Source organism: Marasmius oreades, chromosome 8 (assembly GCF_018924745.1).
Source record: "Marasmius oreades isolate 03SP1 chromosome 8, whole genome shotgun sequence".
Lineage (NCBI taxonomy): Eukaryota > Fungi > Basidiomycota > Agaricomycetes > Agaricales > Marasmiaceae > Marasmius > Marasmius oreades.
Window position 1 is genome coordinate 2,846,563 of NC_057330.1, and position 20,373 is coordinate 2,866,935.

Sequence of the window (20,373 nt, forward strand, 5' to 3'; positions counted from 1 at the left end):
CTTTGACAAGCATTTCCACCCTTGCAATTCTTCTGGGGTATTGAGTGGTGATAGACTCTTCACAACTGGGATAGCTATATTGTTGAGGATTGATTGATTTGTCAGTGCTACACATAGCACTGATAGGTTGGTTTGTTCTTTAGGATAGAGGTTGATATATCATTCCCAGCGCCCATTACCGGAATTCATTCCATACTACACAAATGACCCGGCAATTGTTCTAGATATCTTTGAGGGCGAATACATGGTTGCTTTACTCCCTCGCTGTGACCAACACAGTGTAACTCCCAACTTGCAAAGGAATGAGCACTCCCAGCAAACTTTGTGTCGAGATGGAGCTGCTTTTAATGGACATCTGGATGAGTTATGTGTTTGGGGCAAGAAAAACACATTGAAGGAGTACCAGAACGGGCTGTTGGTCAAGCACTTCCCCTTCCTGCTGTTGAAGCCTCTTGGAAAGCATCCCAGCTCTACTGGAGAAGTTCTTGCCCACTTCCCTCACATTGATGACTGGAGGTTCCATATAGGAGACATCATTGAGCATGCTGGCAAGGAGGGGATAGTCTGCAATCAGTCCGCCGCTGGCCCCATTGTTCAGCAGTGTGATGTCGATGCTTCCGATGGAGGACCAGTGAGCAATTCTGACACCTACATTAAACAGGCATCCATGCAAGTCAACATTTATTCATTTAGAGTACTTTATATTGAGTAAATAGATAGATTATTTTCCTGCTTTTTTAGCATTTTTTGCCTAGGGGGGTCAGTTGTCACTTCTAAGGTCCAAAAATTGGTAGGCAGGCCTTTACATACATCCAGAACATTTCCACAAATTCCCTTCAATTCAATATTTGATTTGCCTTCTTTGTTAAATATCTATTATTCCCAATATTTGGGCATAAATTTTTTCATTTATATTGCCACAGGGAAACATCCTATCATTAATCTGATTATGGATTTGGATTCTGCACCCAAAAACACATACTACCACCTATCTTACCCATTTCTATCATCTACCTTACTCAGACAGTACTGGATTGGTCAGAAATTCAATCACACCAGGGTATCAATTCTGGGAGGGTGAGAGAACTCAGCTAACCTCATAGTCAAATTCAGGGGTTCAGGAAATCCTAAAAACCAGCCCAGGATTTGTTAGGACTCGTTCACTTTTCAGTGGAACACGGAGTCTCTCATTCAGGTTACTAGGGGTGATTAGGATGCAAGATGTATGTAGCTGGAGGTTGTTGTCAGGGTTGTTGTCGAGCTTGAAAGCTGGCTGTATCAAGGTTATTCACACTTGGTGGCTGTTGTAGTTAACAAAGAATATATTCAATGCACTATGAGAGGATTGGGATATTTAGTGAGAGTTTTACTAGGTAGGTAACAGTGGGGTAACAATGGGTAGAAAATATTGAGGTTGAGGTTTCGAGAAGAAACCTCAAAGTTTATATAGTCTACTATGTATGTACTTATTTATATACTTATTTAACGAACATGGGCTATTGTATGTATTTCAAGGTGAGGTGTACATTCGGCAGGGGTTCTCAGGGAATTTAATAAAGGGATACTCAGGAAATAAGGGGTACTCAGGAAATGAAGGAGTACTCGGCGAGGGGTACTTGGCGAGGCTGTACAGCTGTGTATATGGCCGAATTGAGGGGGGATTGCTGGTAAAAATTATTGGGGGGACTGTCACACTTCAGTGGGCCAGAAAAGTGCACGGATCGTAACAGGATTACTCAAAATGGATCAGTTTTCATTGAAATAAAGAGATATTATTTCCGATATTTTTAAAGAACATTAACTATATATACATACCTGGAATGACTTAGAGATATGGAGCTACAATTTATAACACAGTAATACCCAACCTTAAAGAACATTATCTATATATACATGCCTTGAACTCGTTTTCAGAATGACTTGGAGAGAAAAAAAACAATTATGTAAGATTGTTCGTCCTCGTACCTCGGACGAGGCTGTTGCTAATTTTTCTGAGCTTCTTAAGGGTGAGAACTTATTTCCTTTTATATCCACTTTTACCTCTTCTCTCACTGCAACCGCCATGTCGCCCCGCTCCTCCCTTGAAATTCTTTGCAATTTTTTTTCTCTCTTTTTTCACTTCGCATAGTGTTAGCATATTCAGTGCCTTTTTGTATTATAGTCTTCAATATATGTCTGCTTGATTTTCGTCTTCTGTTCCAACCTATCCAATGATTCTACAATAATCCTTTTCACCCCTGTGCCTCAGACCAAATCTCGGTGCCCGTTTTTTTGAAACATCCCACATTGAATATACTCATCATGATTTTCTAGGTCTATGCCAGCATAAAACATCTTCCTTGACTCGACTGGGTACTGTGAGTTTGACTGTAGAATGAGAGTGTGTTGCCTACTTGGAGATCTATGGTGTGTTTCTCCCTTTTATGTTGTTGATAATGTTCTATATCTATATCTGATTGATACTCAAAGGTGGAACATTCTTCGTTCCTCCTCTTCTTTGTCTGGTTCCACCTGTTTCTCTTGGTGCAGTCCATGACATTGTTCAACTCGTCATCTGGCCATACACATCTAACTACTGTAATGATAGGTCTTTTATGGCTGATACCTCAAGAAGTTGTCCAACAAGACCCAAGAAGCAATGGGTGAAATGACCAAAGTAGCTTCGGAATCATTGGCTGCGCTACGAACGGTTCAGGCCTTCAATGCTCAACCCAGGGAGGAGGCCAAGTTTCACGACCACGTGAACGCCGTTCTAACATTTGTGAGGAAAGAGGCTGTAGCTACTGGGATTTTTTTTTGGGAGTACAGGGTGGAGCAGCAATGTCACTCTTCTAGCATTGCTAGGTTATGGCAAGTACCGTAAATCCACCATTTCGATTATTATTGAATCTCTATGTGTAGGTGGATCTCTAGTTTTGCAGGGCCATATATCCATTGGTGATTTGACGAGTCTACTATTGTATACGGTATATGTTGGTAGTGGTTTACAAATGTTAATGTATGTGGTTTTTTCTTGGAAAATTTCTGGTTCTCTGAGTCACTTCCCGTTGAGCAAAATCGAGGATTGTCGAACCATGTCGACTAACGTGGAAGGTAGAAGCCATGCACAATGCATGTTTCGAGAGAGGGCATGACGAGAGAGCCAAAGATACTGGGCAACCAGTTGTATTCGTCCTGATAGGTGCTGACTGATAATTGACAAAGAGAGGGCAAGTTGACCTCTCGAACATTGGGTATGTAGTGATGCTACAGTAGATGCTAGAGTAAACAAGAGATAACGATACAAGAAACGACGATGAACAATGAGCGAGGGAAACAGCAATGTACAGGACAACAATGCAAGAGATAGACTCGAGAGACAACGACAACCAAGAGAAATGTTGATGTAGAGACAATGATGAACAATGAAGAATGAAGGAAATGGTAATGTAGGGTATGATGACTCGAGAGAAACGATGATGTAGAGACAACGATGTGTGAGAGAGAGGGACGATGACAGATGATGACGATGTGCGAGAGAGACCATTGTTGTTTCCACCTCGGTTTTTCCGTGAGGGCAGTGTTTCATTTCGGTAATGGATTCAGTAGATTGGGTTGAGCGGCAGGGGGATGTCGGAGCCGGTTGGCTTGAACCTTGATAACAATCTGAGAGACGTCAACAAAAACAACGTAAATAACACTGTTCAGCCAACAGCACAACATATGACATACCAAGAGAGTGGTGACACCTGATACACTCATTTTCCAACAAAAAAAGGTTCCTCACAAGGCTACAACAATTGAATCAGAGGGGATCTCACAGTATAGTGTAGACATATAAACAAGTGCACTCACCAATTTTTGGAGCTTAGAAGTGATAGCTGCTCTGCCAAGTTGGCTGTCAAGGGAAAGGAAAAGGTCAAGGTGAAAGGGCTGATCAAGAATTGAATCAGAGGGAGTCTCAGAATATAGTGTGAATATAGTAGCAAGTGTACTCACCAGTTTCCAGAGCTTGGAAGTGACAGCTGCTTCATCCAGCTGGCTGTTGAGTGTAGAGGGTAAATCGGACATCGCCCAGCGACACACGTCCTGCGTCCTATCTTATCGAATCTTATCGAATCGATTATCGTGTCACCGTCACACTGATCTCCATCGGCTATGCTCGGCTGAGACGCCGCTTGCGGCGACTTTCCCGTTATAGTAAAGGTCCACTAAATCCCGGTAATAGAAAAGTAGGATTGACCGCCCTCGTCACCTCGGGCTCGGCACTGCCAGCGGTCCCCTGCTGGCCCACATACCGCAATGTGCAAGAATGGGCGAGAAGGGGTGTAGAGAAACAAACCCAAAGTGGTTTGTTAATCTAAATAAGACTAAGAAAAGGCGAAATTCAACGCTTATCAGCGCTTATCATTAATAATTGTTTTTTCCGAGAAGTCGGAGTATAAATTTCAATCAGAATGCCACCTGTAACCGTCTAGGGCTGGGTATTGAACTATTCTTCGCTTGTAATGTAATGTATCGAACCGCAGGGTCCCTCGTATTGATTGTTTTGAATGTTTTGAACATGTATTAAACGAATAAGCGCCCGTCATAAGCAGCAAAGCATTTTGAGGTTTAGTACGACAATTAGCTCTAAAACAATGTACTATTCAAAGCCTAAACTCCTCTGCCCTGTAATTCTCCTCTCTCCAACCACTTTCTGGCTCCATTAGTTGACCAACATGACCGTGATGAGGCAGTACCGGTGCCATGCCCTGATACCGACTGAGCAAATTGACATTTTCCAAGTCAACGTACTCATTGAGAGTGGGCATCCTTCCACCGGTACGCATAATGATCAGTTCCGGCTCAGACAATGAGCTCTCGTCATCAGCGTCGAGAGGGTCAGGCATTGAATCGATGCTGTAAGGATCCGGGCGGTTGAATAACGCTTCCTCGTTACTGGGAATAGGATTCAAGAGGTCGGATAGTGTGGGAGTGGGAAGCTGGCGGTATGTGACTTCACGTTCTGTCTTTGGGCTTTTTGGGAGCCGTAGATGTGCTTGGTGCTTCGATGACGCCGAATCAAGACCGTGGGTCCAGTGTAATTGTAACTTTGCAGACTGGATTACGTGTTTACCACTGAGTCCATTCCTTTTTGCTGTATTGAGAGCGGTGAGGCGCGATGCGGTACGCTCGTCGCACATCTCAGAGGGACAAACGGAGAGAATAACTTGATCCCAAGAATCTATAAAGGAATGTCACATGGATCGAGAATGTCAAAACATTTGCGACGTACAGCAAGAAACGAGGCACGAGGATCATTAGCTTTCACCTTCCACCACTCAAGGCGTTGTCCCGCGGCTGCACACGGTTCATTGAACGGACTTTCACCATAAAGGTATGCTAAGAACAGATTAGAATAAGTTATCAGTAGTTTCAGTAACGGACATTAAGTACTGCTCATACCTTTGAGTTGTTGCACTAGAATATCCCCTTCCACCATACCTCCCCGTTGTATGCGGCTCTGCTCAGCCATGAATAGTTTACGTGCAGACACTATCAAGCAGTACAGAAGACGGGAAACATTCCCAGAGGTCAGCTGATCCTTAGTTGGTGGCAAGTTGAGTTTCATAGCGCGGTCACTGTAAAAGACTGAACAAAGATGATTGTAACATAGTAAGTAATATGACTAAACAGAGCACTAGATCGAGAACTCACTTGGATCTAGTAGATAGGCAAGCACATACATATCTTCAGTCGACTCTTCCATGAGAAAAGCAAACCGACGGTCTAATGCCGCATATGAATCCCCACGGTGCACATAAATAGGATCGGCAGGGTCTGAGAATACACGGGTAAAGGCAACCGCAATACCAATGAAGACATAAAATACGTCGGAGAGCGTTGTGTTCTGGCCCTCGAGTGTTCGGAGCCCTGTTTCTATTGGATCGAGAATCCGGATCGTTGTTCTCAGATTGCCCTGAAAGGCGTGTCCGATATGGTCGAAATTGAGGTGTTTTTTGATCACCTGCGAACCTTTCCCTTTAAAGGCAAGCACTCGGGCGTTGAAACAGCGCTGAATTGCTGGCCAGCAACGCATTATGCTTTTAGCATGTGTGCTGTAAGTGGAAAAACGAGTCTCCCCCCCCTTCTCAATACCCCTCTTATCGTCCTCCTTCAGCATCTCCTTTTTCAGATGGTGTTTCCCATAGTTACTGTGCGAGAAGTACGTAGTGAATGCTGCTACCACCGAGAGCACATCAGAAAACCCCTTCACCTTGGGGTATGTCTTTGACCCAACGATGAGGTCCTTTGCGAGCAGGTTGAGCAAGTGACATGGATCGGGAGAGTTCATAATCCATGGCCATTGTTCATGAATTTTTGCACGTGCAGCCCGTACATTCTTTGCACTGTCTGAAATAACGAGTGAAAATCTGTGTGCTGCGTAAGTTTGAATCACTTTCTCGAGCTCGCCTTTAATCAACTCTCCAGTACAGCTGAGACCAGTAAGGAGTAGTCCTTCAACAAAGAACGACTGCCGAAGGTCAGGGGTTGTAATATGAACTGTATAGATCTCGTCGAAGCCGCGACTTGACCAGCTGTCAAATGATAGAGTCAGGTGAACAAAACCGGTGAGATATGACACCAGTTTTTCTGTCACCTCCTGAACCTCAGCGGTCAGACGTCCAGAGAAGAAGTGCGACCGGTCGGGGACAGAGTAAGCAGGGCACCTACCAGAATCAATTATGGGGTGGGCGTTAAGTAGTATAGAATTCAGAAACTCACAAAGCATTGATAAAGTCTATAAAAAATCCATTATCTAAAAGCGCCCATGCAAGCGCACAGCAGATAACAAATCGAAGGAGAAAATAATCGATTCGGGCCTGCTGTTTTGGTGTGAGTTTAGCGGCGCTGAACGCCCCGTCGATTTTTGGTTGACGCAGTTCATCTGGTGCGGCCGTCCGACCCTTGTTCTCATTCTCCACCTTTCGTTTCCCCAAACGAACTGCAGGTGCATCCCCTTCACCCTTCGCAATGGCGGAGGCCGATGTAGACGACAGCCGCTTCTGAACATCCTTATATGTGACTGGAAAAAACCTCTGTAAATTGCTACAACCTTCGGCATGAGGCAACGCGCGCTCGGAAACGTTGCTCGCTCGCAAAGTTAAGCACCCTATGCAGTAAAAGATCGGCCGCTCTTTCTCCTTCGAGTTGAGTTTCGTCCGTTCGATAACCAGCGAGCTGAGCAGAGGGTCCGGTGGAGCTCCGGTGGTCTTCTTTATACGTTCATGTATATTACCATTGGTGAGGCGACGTTGCCGCTCGTTCTTGACATCCTCGGGTGCATTCTCAACGCCGACATCATTCTGTAGAGTTACATGGGTGGGAACAGTAGCCTGAGGTCCTGGGAGTGATCCACCCGGCACCGCGCTTGCCAAATGTGTCGGTACGTGAGGCATCTTTTCAACATTAAATAACATTGAGTTCGATCAGAATTGGCCAAACTTTGTATAGAACATACCTGTGGCATGTCAAAGTCCGACTCCGGCTCTGTGGCCAGTTCGGCATTTCTCCAGTAAGCACCCCACTCTACAGCTTCCTTGCTCTTCCGTCCTCCTGAGCCATACATTCCAAAGACTTCATGCATAACTTTATCGACTTGAGGGATACCGTAATCTTCATCACTGGGATCAATGAAGCGACGCGCTGCCATGCATAACTTGCCGTAGCCGTCCTGCATTAATGGCGGCATTGAACTTGAGCTTGAGCTCTCTAAGTACTATGAGACGCGTCGTCTGCATCATGTTGAGATGAAAAATTATGATTGGCTAGTCTCTGATCAATTACCTAATCATTTTGGAGTTCAAAACAGTTCAATACCGGAAATTTATGGCCAAGTTGGTATTGAACATTTTAAACACGGTATGTATTTGTATGTATCAAACTAATCGATACGAAACCCAGCACTATAACCGTCCATTAATTACCCGATGCCGCTTGCTTAGCCGACTGACATCGCAGACGTCGTTTGTTCACGGAATTATGCAAAACCCTGTGCCCGATAATAGCTGGCAAAGTAGTAATAATAGTTTTGATTTTCACTGAATCCAATATTCATTGAATATGACCGTGTCCACTTGAAGATCTCATCCTCTCGGTAATCTCGTTTGTCGTCACATGTCACAGTGTGAGCTTCCTTCTAAACCCCTACGATCTCTCTTTCCTATTTTCTTCATTCTCTTGCTTTGAAGCCTAGATTGTGTTCTTTAATTCGTTCTTTCCTTGCACTGTCGCAGGGAATCGATATCGCCCCGGAATTTCGTCAGGGTAACCACAAATTCAAACAGCGGCTGAGGATGGATTTTCACGCATATTTGAGTGGCGTATGGATGTCGCAGGAGATGTCGAAAGGCGATCGGGAGGGCGCTTATATTAACGGGTTCCGCGAGTTGATCATGAGTTCCGGGTACGAAAATGTTGGATATAGGCTCTGACACACAACTCAGAACCAGAGCAGGAACCGGTTTAGCCAGATGGAACTTTCAAACTCGCCATACACAGTTCGGACTAAACTTCCACATAGCGGCCATGATCGATTGATCCTTCAATCTGTTGCCCACATCTATCCCCAGTACTATCAGGGTTCAGGAATTTTGGCGTTCCAGTCTACCTGACCATACGTCGGCGGGCACGGAAACTGTATAGAAACGTGTGTTGTTCTCGCTTCGTATTGGCAGTTAAACACACTGGTCCGAAGAAAATTGTGAATGATAGAAGCTTTGCAATTCATAGGGTGGCTCCAGCGCGTCCGAACACCAAACTCTGTTGCTCTTGGTCGGTTAAGGTCGTGGCAGTTGGAACTCTCGATAACACAAGCGAAATCCGGAACTAAAACCCACAACACATTTCCCCTTATAAGCTGCGAGATGGATTCCCAGAATACTTGGAGTTCCCTTCCTAGCTTTTGGCCATGCATCTCGGGTTGTGGGCTGTCGCCTTACAGGCATCCATCGTCCTCGCGGCTTCTCTTGCAGGGCCAACAGTCAAGCTAGACTCCGCTACAGTCACTGGCACATCATCCGGAAGCGTCTCGAGATTCCTAGGGATTCCTTTCGCCAAACCACCGTGAGCTCGTCGTTCCTGTTGTCTTCCCCTTATTTCTCATAACCACTGTTTTCAGAACCGGGGACGGGCGATTCCGTCTTCCTGAATCAATCGACCCATATTCGACTTCCTTCAGTGCGACGTCTATGGGTCCAGCCTGTCCTCAGCAATCAGTGAAACTCCCTGATCTCACTGGACTTCCTGCCGACGCGGCTGACTTCGTTACGAACTCGATATATGGGGCTACTTTCCCAGATGATGAAGATTGTAGGGACACTCAGTGGTTTTTTCAACACATTTACACCCGCTTGATGCCCAATAACATTCTGTAGGTCTGACTATCAACATCATCAAACCTGCCAATGCAACTCCCACCTCAGCACTTCCCGTTGTTGCGGTACGCTTATTCTTACTCCTTGACCTCGGTACTGTTACTTAAGTTGATTTTCACTTGTTTCAGTGGATATTTGGTGGTAAGTGACTTCTGCATTGCTTCTTTTCTCTGACGTTCTCTAACTTTTTTAAACATAGGTGGATTTGAGGTGGGATCTCCTCAGATGTGCGTCTGTTCACTCATTCGCTCTATATCCCCCTCTAAAACAATTCTGTCTGAAATTCAGGTATGACGGCGCGGTCATTGTGGAGCGTTCAATTACACTCGGTCAACCGGTCATTTATGTTTCAATGAATTACCGGCTTGCTGGTAAGTCGGTCACCACGCTACTTTGGACTGTGAAGTTGATCTCAGTACACTCAGCTTTCGGTTTCTTGGCTGGTAAAGAGGTGAAGGCAGCAGGAGTCGGTAATTTAGGGCTCCACGATCGTAAGTTGTTCGCGCCTTATGTCAACTTCAACACCGTACTTACTTCCCCCTTAACAGAACGTCAGGCACTCAGATGGGTAAAAAAGTACATTAGCGCTTTCGGTGGTGATCCCACGAAAGTTACCATGTGGGTGCAATATAGTGCGCTTAATTTTATACATTCAGCTGACTGGAATTGTCTTCTTTCAAGCTGGGGTGAATCTGCGGGAGCCATCTCCGCCTCTCTTCATATGCTGGCTGATGGAGGAGATACCAAGGGACTCTTCCGCGCTGCCTTTATGCAATCGGGTTCTCCCATTCCAGTTGGAGATATTACAAACGGCCAAAAGTGTATGATTCTTTAATGTCCGCTGGCATGAGGACTGAACAGTTTTAATCCTCTGTTCATAGACTACGATGTGATTGTTCAGACAACCGGATGCGGGAAGTCAAAAGACACACTCGCCTGCTTACGGACAGTCCCGTACAAGGAACTTAAGGATGCCATGGACGACTCTCCCGGGATTTTCTCCTACCAGGTAGCCATTTCTCTTTCCAAAGTTCCCTTTCGTATCAATTTTGAGTGTGTTCCTCGATATAGTCATTGAATTTGGCATGGCTACCTCGAGCGGATGGTGTTTTCCTTTCCGACAATCCGCAGAGGCTAGTTCAAGAAGGAAAGGTCGCTCAGATCCCCATTGTTAGCGGTGAGTTTCTGTAGACGCGACCTGCCACTGTTTTTCCATTCATCATGATCCATCATATGGCAGGTGATTGTGAAGACGAAGGAACCCTCTTCTCCCTCTCGACCCTTAACGTGACGTACGTATTTCATTCTTTCCCGCACTAAGTACGGGATTCGAAGTAACCGTTCCCCTCCCAGAAATGAAAGCCAAATTCGCACATATGTGAAGACGGAATTTCTTCCAACAATTACGGACACCGATTTGGATACCCTGCTGAAGGCATATCCACAGGATCTTACTCAGAGCTCACCTCACGACACGGGATTTTTGAACGCTTTAAGTCCCCAATTCAATCGATTCTCGGCTTTCCTGGGCGATGGGTTGTTCCAAGCACCCAGAAGATTCTTCCTAAGTGCCCGCAGTGGAAAACAGAAAATGTGGTCGTACTGTGAGTTGTATTTGAATTTGATGCAGAAATGTGACTGGACTGACTTGTTATATCCGTAGTGTACAGGCGCAGAGCCTTGCCGATCTTGGGTACTGTGAGCTCACTTCATCTTTGCTCTCTGTGCACCACTCATTAATCTTGTCTTACTTGTACAGCCTCACGGAGTCGACCTACTGAACATATACGGCGGAGGCGAGCTGGCGGTCTTCCTTATCCGTTTCGCTAATAACCTGGACCCTAATGGTTCTGGATCGACCTCATGGCCAGAGTATACTACAGCATCTCCGTCTCTTTTGACGCTCGTGGATAACGTCCTTTTCCCGATACAAATTACACAAGACACGTATAGGAAGGATGCGATGGATGCAATTACGAAGATCATACTGGCAAATCCACTTGGCATTCCTCCGAACGCATAGTTCAAGAACGAATTCTCATACCTATTACCACTAATTACGACTCGTGTCTGTTTCGGATGTTCTTCCCTCTCCTAGTCACTGTTCGTCCCGTTCGGAAATTTTTATACGGCTTCATTATCTCGCTCTACTGTTCTACTCCACCAAATATTAGCTGATTCAACCCATACGGCTTTCCATTTCATCCAACCGACTCTCCAAATCATCAATACGATCCTCCAATCCATCTACATGACTTTCCTAATTCTCGACACTACTTTCTAAATCATCTTCACGTTCCCGCTCTTGAGCCAATTCAGCCTGGAGCTCACTAACATAAGTATGCGATGGCCGCTGTCTTGTATCGGATGCCGGAGTTGAAAGACGCAGAACTCTCGCTCGACGAGAGCAAGGAGACTCCGATGGGTTTCGTGCCAGCTGCAGGTCTTCCCAGAGCTGTGTAGGTCATCAGGAGGGGAACGAAGCATCTCTGCTGATGAGCGTGAGCGACCATGAATGCAATGAAGTCGTTGATAATAGGGAGAGGCGGCGTGAAATCCATGTTCTTGTCGGATCTTGTGGTAGGTAGTTAACGGTCCTTTTGTGGGCGCTGAAAGTCATAAGTAGAGGTGAAAAAAAAAGTTCGTGTTCTGCATGCACTTGTATTTGTCGCTCTTTCTCTGTGAAATCCAAGTTAGCTGTCAGTGGCATGCTGCATTGACAATATTGTTAATACGCACGGGGTTCTCGACCGACGGTAGCCCAACATCTCCAAGCCTACTTCACCATTTGGTAACGAACTCGTACTACACTCCGTCACTGCGATATCCGATGGTAACTTTTTCTCGTTCTGCTCGTGATCCATGTTCCAGCAAAAATCGGGTTTTAAGATGATGTAGCACTTTTGGATGGTAAAAAACTCTATCTGATTCTGCGACCACGGCGGCACTGATAGTGGGCAACTCGCGTTACTCCTTGAAGGGGAAAGAACAGAAGTGGGGAACGTACCAATACGGGTTGTACTGGGTGTACAGAGAGGTGGCGAGCATCTACGTACTGTGCGTGGCTCCAGTGACGCAATAACTGGGATACGGGTTCCATGGAGCGATGTGGGGAGTCAATATTCAATAGCGAGTGCGCCAATGCTACGGTCGGGACGTATGGACATCTATCCCACGGTGTCTACAGACGGCCTGGGAATACACGTACGATTTTGGTGTTTCCTGATGTTTTCTGCCCACTTCGTTCGTGTGAGGACTACGTCGGGCCGCGTGACGGAAGGCGACGGAGTTCTCCGAGATCAGAAGTGAGCCGAGAATTTAGAGATACGAATAGAGTTGATTCGATAAGTATCTAACTATTCACTGTACATCTTAAATACTAAAATGATTAGGAGTTTGTAACCAGGAGTATAAGAATAGGGAATAAGGAGTAAAGGGTGTTGGAGATGAAACTTGTATGAAGAGAACGGAAAGGAGACGGAAAGGAGAGTGTTTGTATATGTAATGCGTGCCGATGAGGCCGTAATCCTTACACTATCCCCCCTCAAGTCCGAGAATATGAATTTTTGATGAATGCGAGGACTGAAAATGTAATAAAAGGATGGAGGCTGAAGTGAAATGATCAAAGGAAGTGTGGTATACTAGTTATTCGATCCAGGAATCTCCAGAAATCATGCCGAGAAGGTCTGGAGTTGGTAGTGGTTCATTGTATAGAAGGTGACGAGCGAATACACCTGCGTCTACGAAGGCGTGTCCCGTGAAATGTTCGATTAGCTCAATTACATCCTTGGAGCGTGAGTTATCTGTAATGTGTCCGGCGTTGGAGAGGAGATAGAATGTGTCTTGGAATGTGAGGAAAGATTTTTTCATCCAGATTGGGCGTCGGGAGTATCTGCAGTGTAATTGGTTGTTATCGAGATAGAATTGATCCGCGAAATTGAAGAATATAGCGGGAGTGAAAGGGTGTGTCGTGGTATGAATGCCGTCCGTGTTGGGAGAGCCGCAGTAACGGAGAGGCATATGTTGTTTGCCAGGTATTTGGAAAGGTTCAAGAGGTGTTCACCGGCAAATTCCGAGACATGGGGTAGGGGGAGGGGGGGGGCCTGGAGGACCTTATGTTTGAAAGGTGCATGCACCGCGATACTGTCTCAAATCAGTGTGTGTGGATCCAAATTATTGTTTTTAAAAGGAAATGCACTTTTCCCCAGTTGTGGTGGTAAAAATTTCCTTATTTAGCTATCAAAATTTGCTCAAATTTCTGCATCAAGTCTCAATGATCAGACTGAAACAAACAAACTTCTTTTTTCTTCATGCATGCATATGGCAAAGGCAAAAAAAAAGGTACTATCTCCATCACATGTGGATTATTAATACTTTTAAAGGCTGTCTACCTTATCTGCTCTTTATAGTATTACCTGCGCTGCTGTGGTCTAGCTGGCAAGCCCATAGAAAAGTATTTTTGTGATGATAGATGTCACAAAGAGGCAGCAAAGCAGAGGGGAAAGTGAGAATGACATGTCAAATGTCAGAATATAACGTGGGAACACCTTGGGCAGGACCATGACAGGTGACGTAACCCCCTGTTAGGGGGGGTTTTAGTCGTGTGGGAAATGGACCTAAGAGGTCTCGCTTCCGAAGTGCAATGGACGACTTCTTGCGCTTCGTTCGCTTCCTCCATCCGCGTCCCCTGCTCCCTCCTCGCTCCCTTCCTGGAATCCCCCCAACACTTGTTTCTCCCATATGCCTCTCATCTACACTCTAGCTCGTGTTGCCATGGCTTCAAGCTTGCTCATTCGACGACGTCTACGTCTCACATAGCTCCTGTCCAACACAGGTGCGCAGCAGTGGAATGGTTCTCGGTACGACAATGGTGCGCTTTTTTTTTGCTTGCTCACCTACCACCACTAATACTCCTCATATTTTCTTTAGATTGGCCCCAGTATTTAGTCGCGTTACGATACACGCTCAGCAAACCCGCCTACTGCTACCGGAAACAATTTTAAATGGGTGCGTCACGGTACTCTTCCTGTTCTTGTAGATCTGCTTAGCCCATAACCTCTCTTTGTAGCCTCTCACCTCTATTACACTCATTGTCAACCTCAAGCTAGCTCTGTCAATGCATGTGACTCATCCAGGGCAAACGAGCGTTCAGTTAGTCACGACATCCCTAAAGCCCCTGCGCTGTATGGCAGATGATTCTCGTGCTGGCGTAAACAACCACGTTGGTGCGTTTCCGTTTCCTGACTTCAACTACTATTACTCAGACTCATGAACATGGTTGACCACCAATTCCGCCTTTGAACTGCGAAGTACGGTAAAGTACCGAATCGGACACAAAGAAACTCGAAAGATAGAACAGCTGAGAGCTCCGTGTCCTATCTACAAGGTTAGGGATGGATAGCAATTGCATGGGCCAGGGTCATTGTACGATCAATTTAATAGTATACTATAATTTGCATGTAATACACTCGTTTGCTATATATTGGCCAAGCTTAGTGCTCCGATACCCAGATATATCCCAATCACTCCTTTTATAATATTGTATCTCATTTCTTACCTCTTTATCAAGTTTAGTACAGCCGGTGGAAGACTTGATTTGATTTCTTGCGCGCATGGAAGTCCCCGGGACACCGGCTAATCAATAGCCGATGTTTCCGGAGATTTCCGCAACACAAGTCTGCGTGCCATGGGTGAGCTAGCTATTCTCCCGCTTAGATATTCAGGTTTTAGCATTTGTTGACGGTCTAAATGAATCTGTCAAGAACTGGCTACCTACCAATTAAAAATGAATTGGTGTGAAAATGGTTCTTGCTGAAGAGTCGAGACGCATCTAAAGTACATAGTATGGCTGACCGTAACCTGAGTCCTGACCTATCCTCACCTAAACTGGGTTAACCATTGAAGAGTTTAAGATATGACATATTCCCTATTGAAATTGGATAATGAAATAGTATTTATAATGAGCAAGGACAACCGGTATGGTGTGAACAACTGACCGTGACCAAAACAAACTTGTCCGACGTTTGGGTCATAGACATATGAGGGGTCTGTCAGGTCACTATTTTATCAAATATATATACTTGCAGAGAATGTGATAATGAAAGGTCCAATCCATTGATTTGGCTAACACACTGCAAGACATGTGCAAAACATTTACATGATTGTACAGGTTACCTTAATTTTATCATCAAGTTCTACATGACTAACATGAATGAGACGCGCAAACATTATCAAGCAAGATTGAAGCTAGCATTAATATGGGTCACAAAGGCAAATTGCACGGGATTCACGTACGGCTCGATGAACATCCCCAAAGAGCCAGCAAGCTCAGATGTGAGCGCAGCAGTGCGGCCACCAAGCTATCACGCTGGTACACACAGAAATGACTGTGCCAGGTGTTGGGCATCGAGCGTTTTCTCCCGTTCATCGTCGGATGTGACAGCGGCCTTGAGGTAGAATTCGAACTGTGCATAGGGCTGCTGATGATGACACGCTTGAGTTATAACATTGGGGGAAAGGCGGAAAAGCGCACGGCGCACCTCGAATTCTCAATATCCAGCCCTTCATGTTGTGTGCGCAGCCCCAGAGCCGTCCCAGAGCTTTGCTTGGCCTAAATTCGTGACCTGAATGGTATTCCCGGAAAGGCAGACTTAGGCAGGTAATCTGAAACTGGCTTCAGGCTGTCGAGAGAATTCTAACAAGCCCAAGTACAACAGAAGAAAAATAGTCAGATATCAAAAGCAGCTGGAAGTAACTGCACATACCATGAGAAGAATTTGTAGTAGTCGGAGTGTAGGGTAGCATGAAGCTGTATCGGGCTATCAGCATTGCATGTAAGATGTACCATAAGTGCGCGACAAGCACTCTTTTAGTTGAAACAAGTTGACAGACAGACCTTTTTAAGCTGAAGAAAGCGATATGGAACGCTAGCACAAAGGAGCATGCGGGAGCGAAAAGGGAGCAAGGGACGCGGTTGGGGGGATTCCAGGAAGGGAGCGAGGAGGGAGCAGGGGGCGCGGATGGAGGAAGCGAACGAAGCGCAAGAAGTCGTCCATTGCACTTTGGAAGCGAGACCTCTTAGGTCCATTTCCCACACGACTAAAACCCCCCCTAACAGGGGGTTACGTCACCTGTCATGGTCCTGCCCAAGGTGCGTGGGAAATTGGTCTTGCCAGGCATTTGGTAATCAGAAATTTCCATATTAGGAAGGTCCAGGGGGGGAGGGGGTCCAGGGGTCCTTATGTCTACGTAGGAACCTCATATGTAAAATTTTCGGATTGAACACCTCTTGGAAAGGTTCCGTGTCGTATTCTTTTGGTAGCACAATTTCGTCTTTTGCAATCATCGCGTGGTAGTATATGAGTTCTCCGAAGCGTAACCAAGGGTCTCTTCTCCATTCTTCAACGTGAATTGTTCGGTTCGGCGTGTTTATTTGTTTTTGGAAAGGCATGGAGAGTGGAAGGGTTTCAGGGTTATTGGATAGTACGAGGTGTAGAATGCGAGTCATGGTAGTGATGATTATTTTTTGTTCTTTTTCGGACGTCTTATATCTTCGTCAGGTCTAGGAGTCGGGGGCTTTACTTTTCGTCCTGAACGGGTGATTGTTTGCGTAGGGGGTGTGTAATTCAGTCTCGGATCGGATTTTACGGGGTCAGGGGATTTAGGGCGAGGTGGTAAACGAATAGGATCTCTTTCGGGGGTCGGTGATGGTGTAGGGGGTGAAATTATTTCTGTCTGGTTTTCTAGTAACAATTGATTCGGTCTTGGTGCTTTCGGGTTTCTCCTGTGGAACTTCTCTATGTCACTGTTGTATGTAGTCGGTATATTGGTTAATGGTATCCATGTGTTCTCGGAGTTGTCTGTTTCTTTGAATTTGCAGAGGTATTCATACATTTGGCCGATTTTCCTGCAGTCCTTAATTGTTTGGATCGCAAATGCGGGGTCTTCGGCCAGTCGGAATGGTATTGGTTCTGCGTGCGGGTGGAATTCCGATGGATCGTTATATGGTTCCAGGAGTGATATATGGAATACGGGGTATAATCTTGATAGATAGGTCGGTAATTTCAACCGGTACGTATCCGTTTCTTTGATTCGACTGTCAATTCGGTATGGACCGAGTTTTCTGTGGTCTAGTTTCGGTGATGGTCTTGAGGATTTTATGTTCTTCCTTAGTAGCCACACCATTTGACCTTCTTTCAATATGGGTGCTTGTTTGTGGGTCTTGTTATAATATTTGGCTTGCTGTTCTTGTGCCCATTTAAGTTCTGTCCTGAGTTCTTCATGAATCATTCTGAGTCTGTTCGATAATTCGTCTGCTGCTGAAACTGAAGAGCGTTCCGTTATTTTTGGTTCAAATGTTGGGTGATAGCCAAGGTTTGCGAAGAAGGGGGTTTGTTTAGTTGAGGAATTTTCGAGATTATTGTAAGCGAATTCTGCAAGAGGTAGATAATCGGCCCAGTCATTCTGGTGGTAAGAGACGTAAGCGCGAAGGTAGGTCTCTAGGGTTTGATTTGTTCTTTCTGTTAAACCGTCAGATTGTGGGTGGTATGCAGTAGAAGTATGAATTTCTGTGTTTAGGAGTTTCATTAATTCTTTCCAGAAATTGGAAATGAACAATTTATCCCTATCAGAAACTATGGTGGTTGGTAGACCATGTAATCTGAAGATTTGGTCCAGGAACATCCATGCTAACTGAGATGCGTTCATTGATTCTGTGCATGGAATGAAATGGGCTGCTCTTGTCAGTCTGTCGCAGACCACCCATATGGAGTCATGACCATGAGAGTCGGGTAATTTAACGATGAAGTCCATGGTGATCGCAGTCCATGGTCTTCTTGGTATTTCTAATGGATGTAATAATCCGTATGGTTTATGTCTTTCGTCTTTCGTCCGGGGGCAAATGTCACATGCTTTGACGTAGTCCCGAATGTACCTGGCCATTCCGGGCCAAGAGTAGTCAGTTTTTAGAAAATTAAATGTTCTTCTGTATCCGGGGTGTCCTCCGATAACAGTGTCATGTTGAGAGTAGACTATGTCTCGACGTAACTCGGGGGGTACATAAAGTTTTCCTTTATGGAACACGATGTCGTCCGTAATTGTGAAATCGTGGTCGCCTAGTGCCATCGCTTCTCTCCAAGAGATGTCATTCTTAAAACCGTCCTTGAAGCGTTGTAATAGTTCTGTGTTGTCGATAGATAAAGTTGTGAGTGCTGGAATAATGGATATTTGACGGATCATTGGTACATTTCCATTTTTGGCAGGTAAGCGCTCGTTGTCGTCATTGTTGCTTCGTATGAAGCGATCTGTATCTAATATTGTTTGCCATTGGCCTTCTAGATGTTCATCCCCCCTTGAGGGAAGATAATCCGATCTTCTTGATGCAGCGTCTGCTACGTTCTCTTTTCCTGGGGCCCAGAGAAGTTTGAAATCGAAGTCGGCAAGAAATGTTGACCATCTCGCCTGTCGACGGTTCAAATTTCTCGAGCTCATAAAATATTCGAGATTTTTATGGTCCGTGACCACGGAAATCAGAAAAGGTGAGCCTATGAGCCAATGTCTGTGTTCCTTGAAAGTCTCAATGATGGCTAATAGTTCTTTATCGTGTATTTCGTAATTTATTTCTGCTGGTGAGAATTTTCTTGAATGGAATGATACTGGGTGAAGATCACCATTCTCATCTGGTTGTTGTATGATGCCTGATAGTGCGAAGTCAGAACCATCCGTGGAGACGGTTATTGGTATATTGGGGTCAAAGTGCCGTAGAATTGGTGCTTCTGTGAATAGTTGTTTGAGTTTTTCGAAGGCTTCTCGGCATTGGTCCGAAAAATCAAAATGGACGTTCTTTCTTGTCAGATTCGTTAAAGGTGTTACGATTCTGGAGTAGTCTTGTATGAATCTTCTGTAGAAATTTGTAAAACCAAGGAATGATTGTAGGTCTTTCAATTTGGTTGGTTCAGGCCACGACATAATTGTGTCCAATTTCTTCGGGTTCATCGAGATTCCGTTTGATCCAATGATGTACCCAAGATATTTGACTTCCTCTTTGTCCCATTCGCATTTTTTGGGGTTCGCACAAAGACTTGCGCTTCTCAAGCGTTCTAAAACAAGGCGGACGTGTAAGTCGTGTTCATTCTGGTTCTTTGAGAAAATGAGGATGTCGTCGAGGTAAACGACACATACTACGCCCAAAATGTCGCTAAGAACATCTTGAATGAAGGCCTGCCATGCGGCGGGAGCGTTTGTTAGACCGTAGGGGACGATGAGATGTTCGAATAGTCCTAATTGGGTTCTAAAAGCTGTTTTCCATTCGTCACCTTCACGAATTCGAAGGTGACTGTATGCACTCTTGAGATCGATGACTGAGAATACCTTGCAACCCTGTACACTGTCAATGAGATCATCAACGAGTGGTAATGGAAATCGGTTCTTTTTTGTGATAGCGTTTAGACCTCTGAAGTCAACACAGAGGCGTATTTCTCCTGTCTTTTTTCGGGTGAATAAGACGGGTGCTCCAGCGGATGATGTGGAGCGACGTATATGACCTCTTTTCAGGTTGCTGTGCACATATTCTGCTACTGCTTCTTTTTCTTCTGGTGATAACCTGTACATGGGTCCAAATGGGGGTGTTGTTCCTTCTTCAAGGTCAATGTCGATGTCAAATGGTCTGTGTTCCGGCAGTTTTTCAAACTCTTTTGGGTTAAAAACCGTGTCTGAAAAGTCGTAATATTTATTTGGAATGTACTGTGATAGATCTTCATCTGGAGGCTTATCTGGAGTAGGTGTCTCCATTTCTTTAGGAGATTTTTCAGTGGATATGGAGTTGATGTAAACGGAGGATGAGGAGTCATAGAATCGGAATAGACAGATGGATGATGGGTCGTTCTTCGTAATTTTGGTAAATTTCTTGTGACTGATGATTTTGATATTCGGAAATTTGTTTTCCGCTTGCTTCAGGAAGTCCGTGGGCGTGGGTAGC

The 20,373-nt window shown here is 45.1% G+C and overlaps 2 protein-coding genes across 2 annotated transcripts; both read left to right on the forward strand.

Annotated features, from left to right (window-relative positions):
- Positions 1–244: 244 nt before the first annotated feature.
- E1B28_012841 (uncharacterized protein) lies at positions 245–712 on the forward strand (the record flags this gene model as incomplete). The annotated part of the gene is made up of 1 exon (XM_043157997.1): positions 245–712. One exon carries the CDS (start codon positions 245–247, stop codon positions 710–712), a length of 468 nt encoding a protein of 155 aa, XP_043005367.1.
- Positions 713–8,154: 7,442 nt separating this feature from the next.
- Positions 8,155–11,421, forward strand: E1B28_012842 (uncharacterized protein; the record flags this gene model as incomplete). Its single annotated transcript, XM_043157998.1, has 16 exons — positions 8,155–8,428; positions 8,480–9,087; positions 9,143–9,333; positions 9,399–9,463; positions 9,527–9,539; positions 9,598–9,625; positions 9,687–9,769; positions 9,824–9,889; positions 9,947–10,016; positions 10,080–10,219; positions 10,280–10,407; positions 10,470–10,575; positions 10,639–10,690; positions 10,752–11,002; positions 11,062–11,096; positions 11,158–11,421. The coding sequence occupies exons 2-16, from the start codon at positions 8,933–8,935 to the stop codon at positions 11,419–11,421; spliced, it is 1,647 nt and encodes a 548-aa protein (XP_043005368.1). The 5' UTR covers positions 8,155–8,428; positions 8,480–8,932.
- Positions 11,422–20,373: the final 8,952 nt, after the last annotated feature.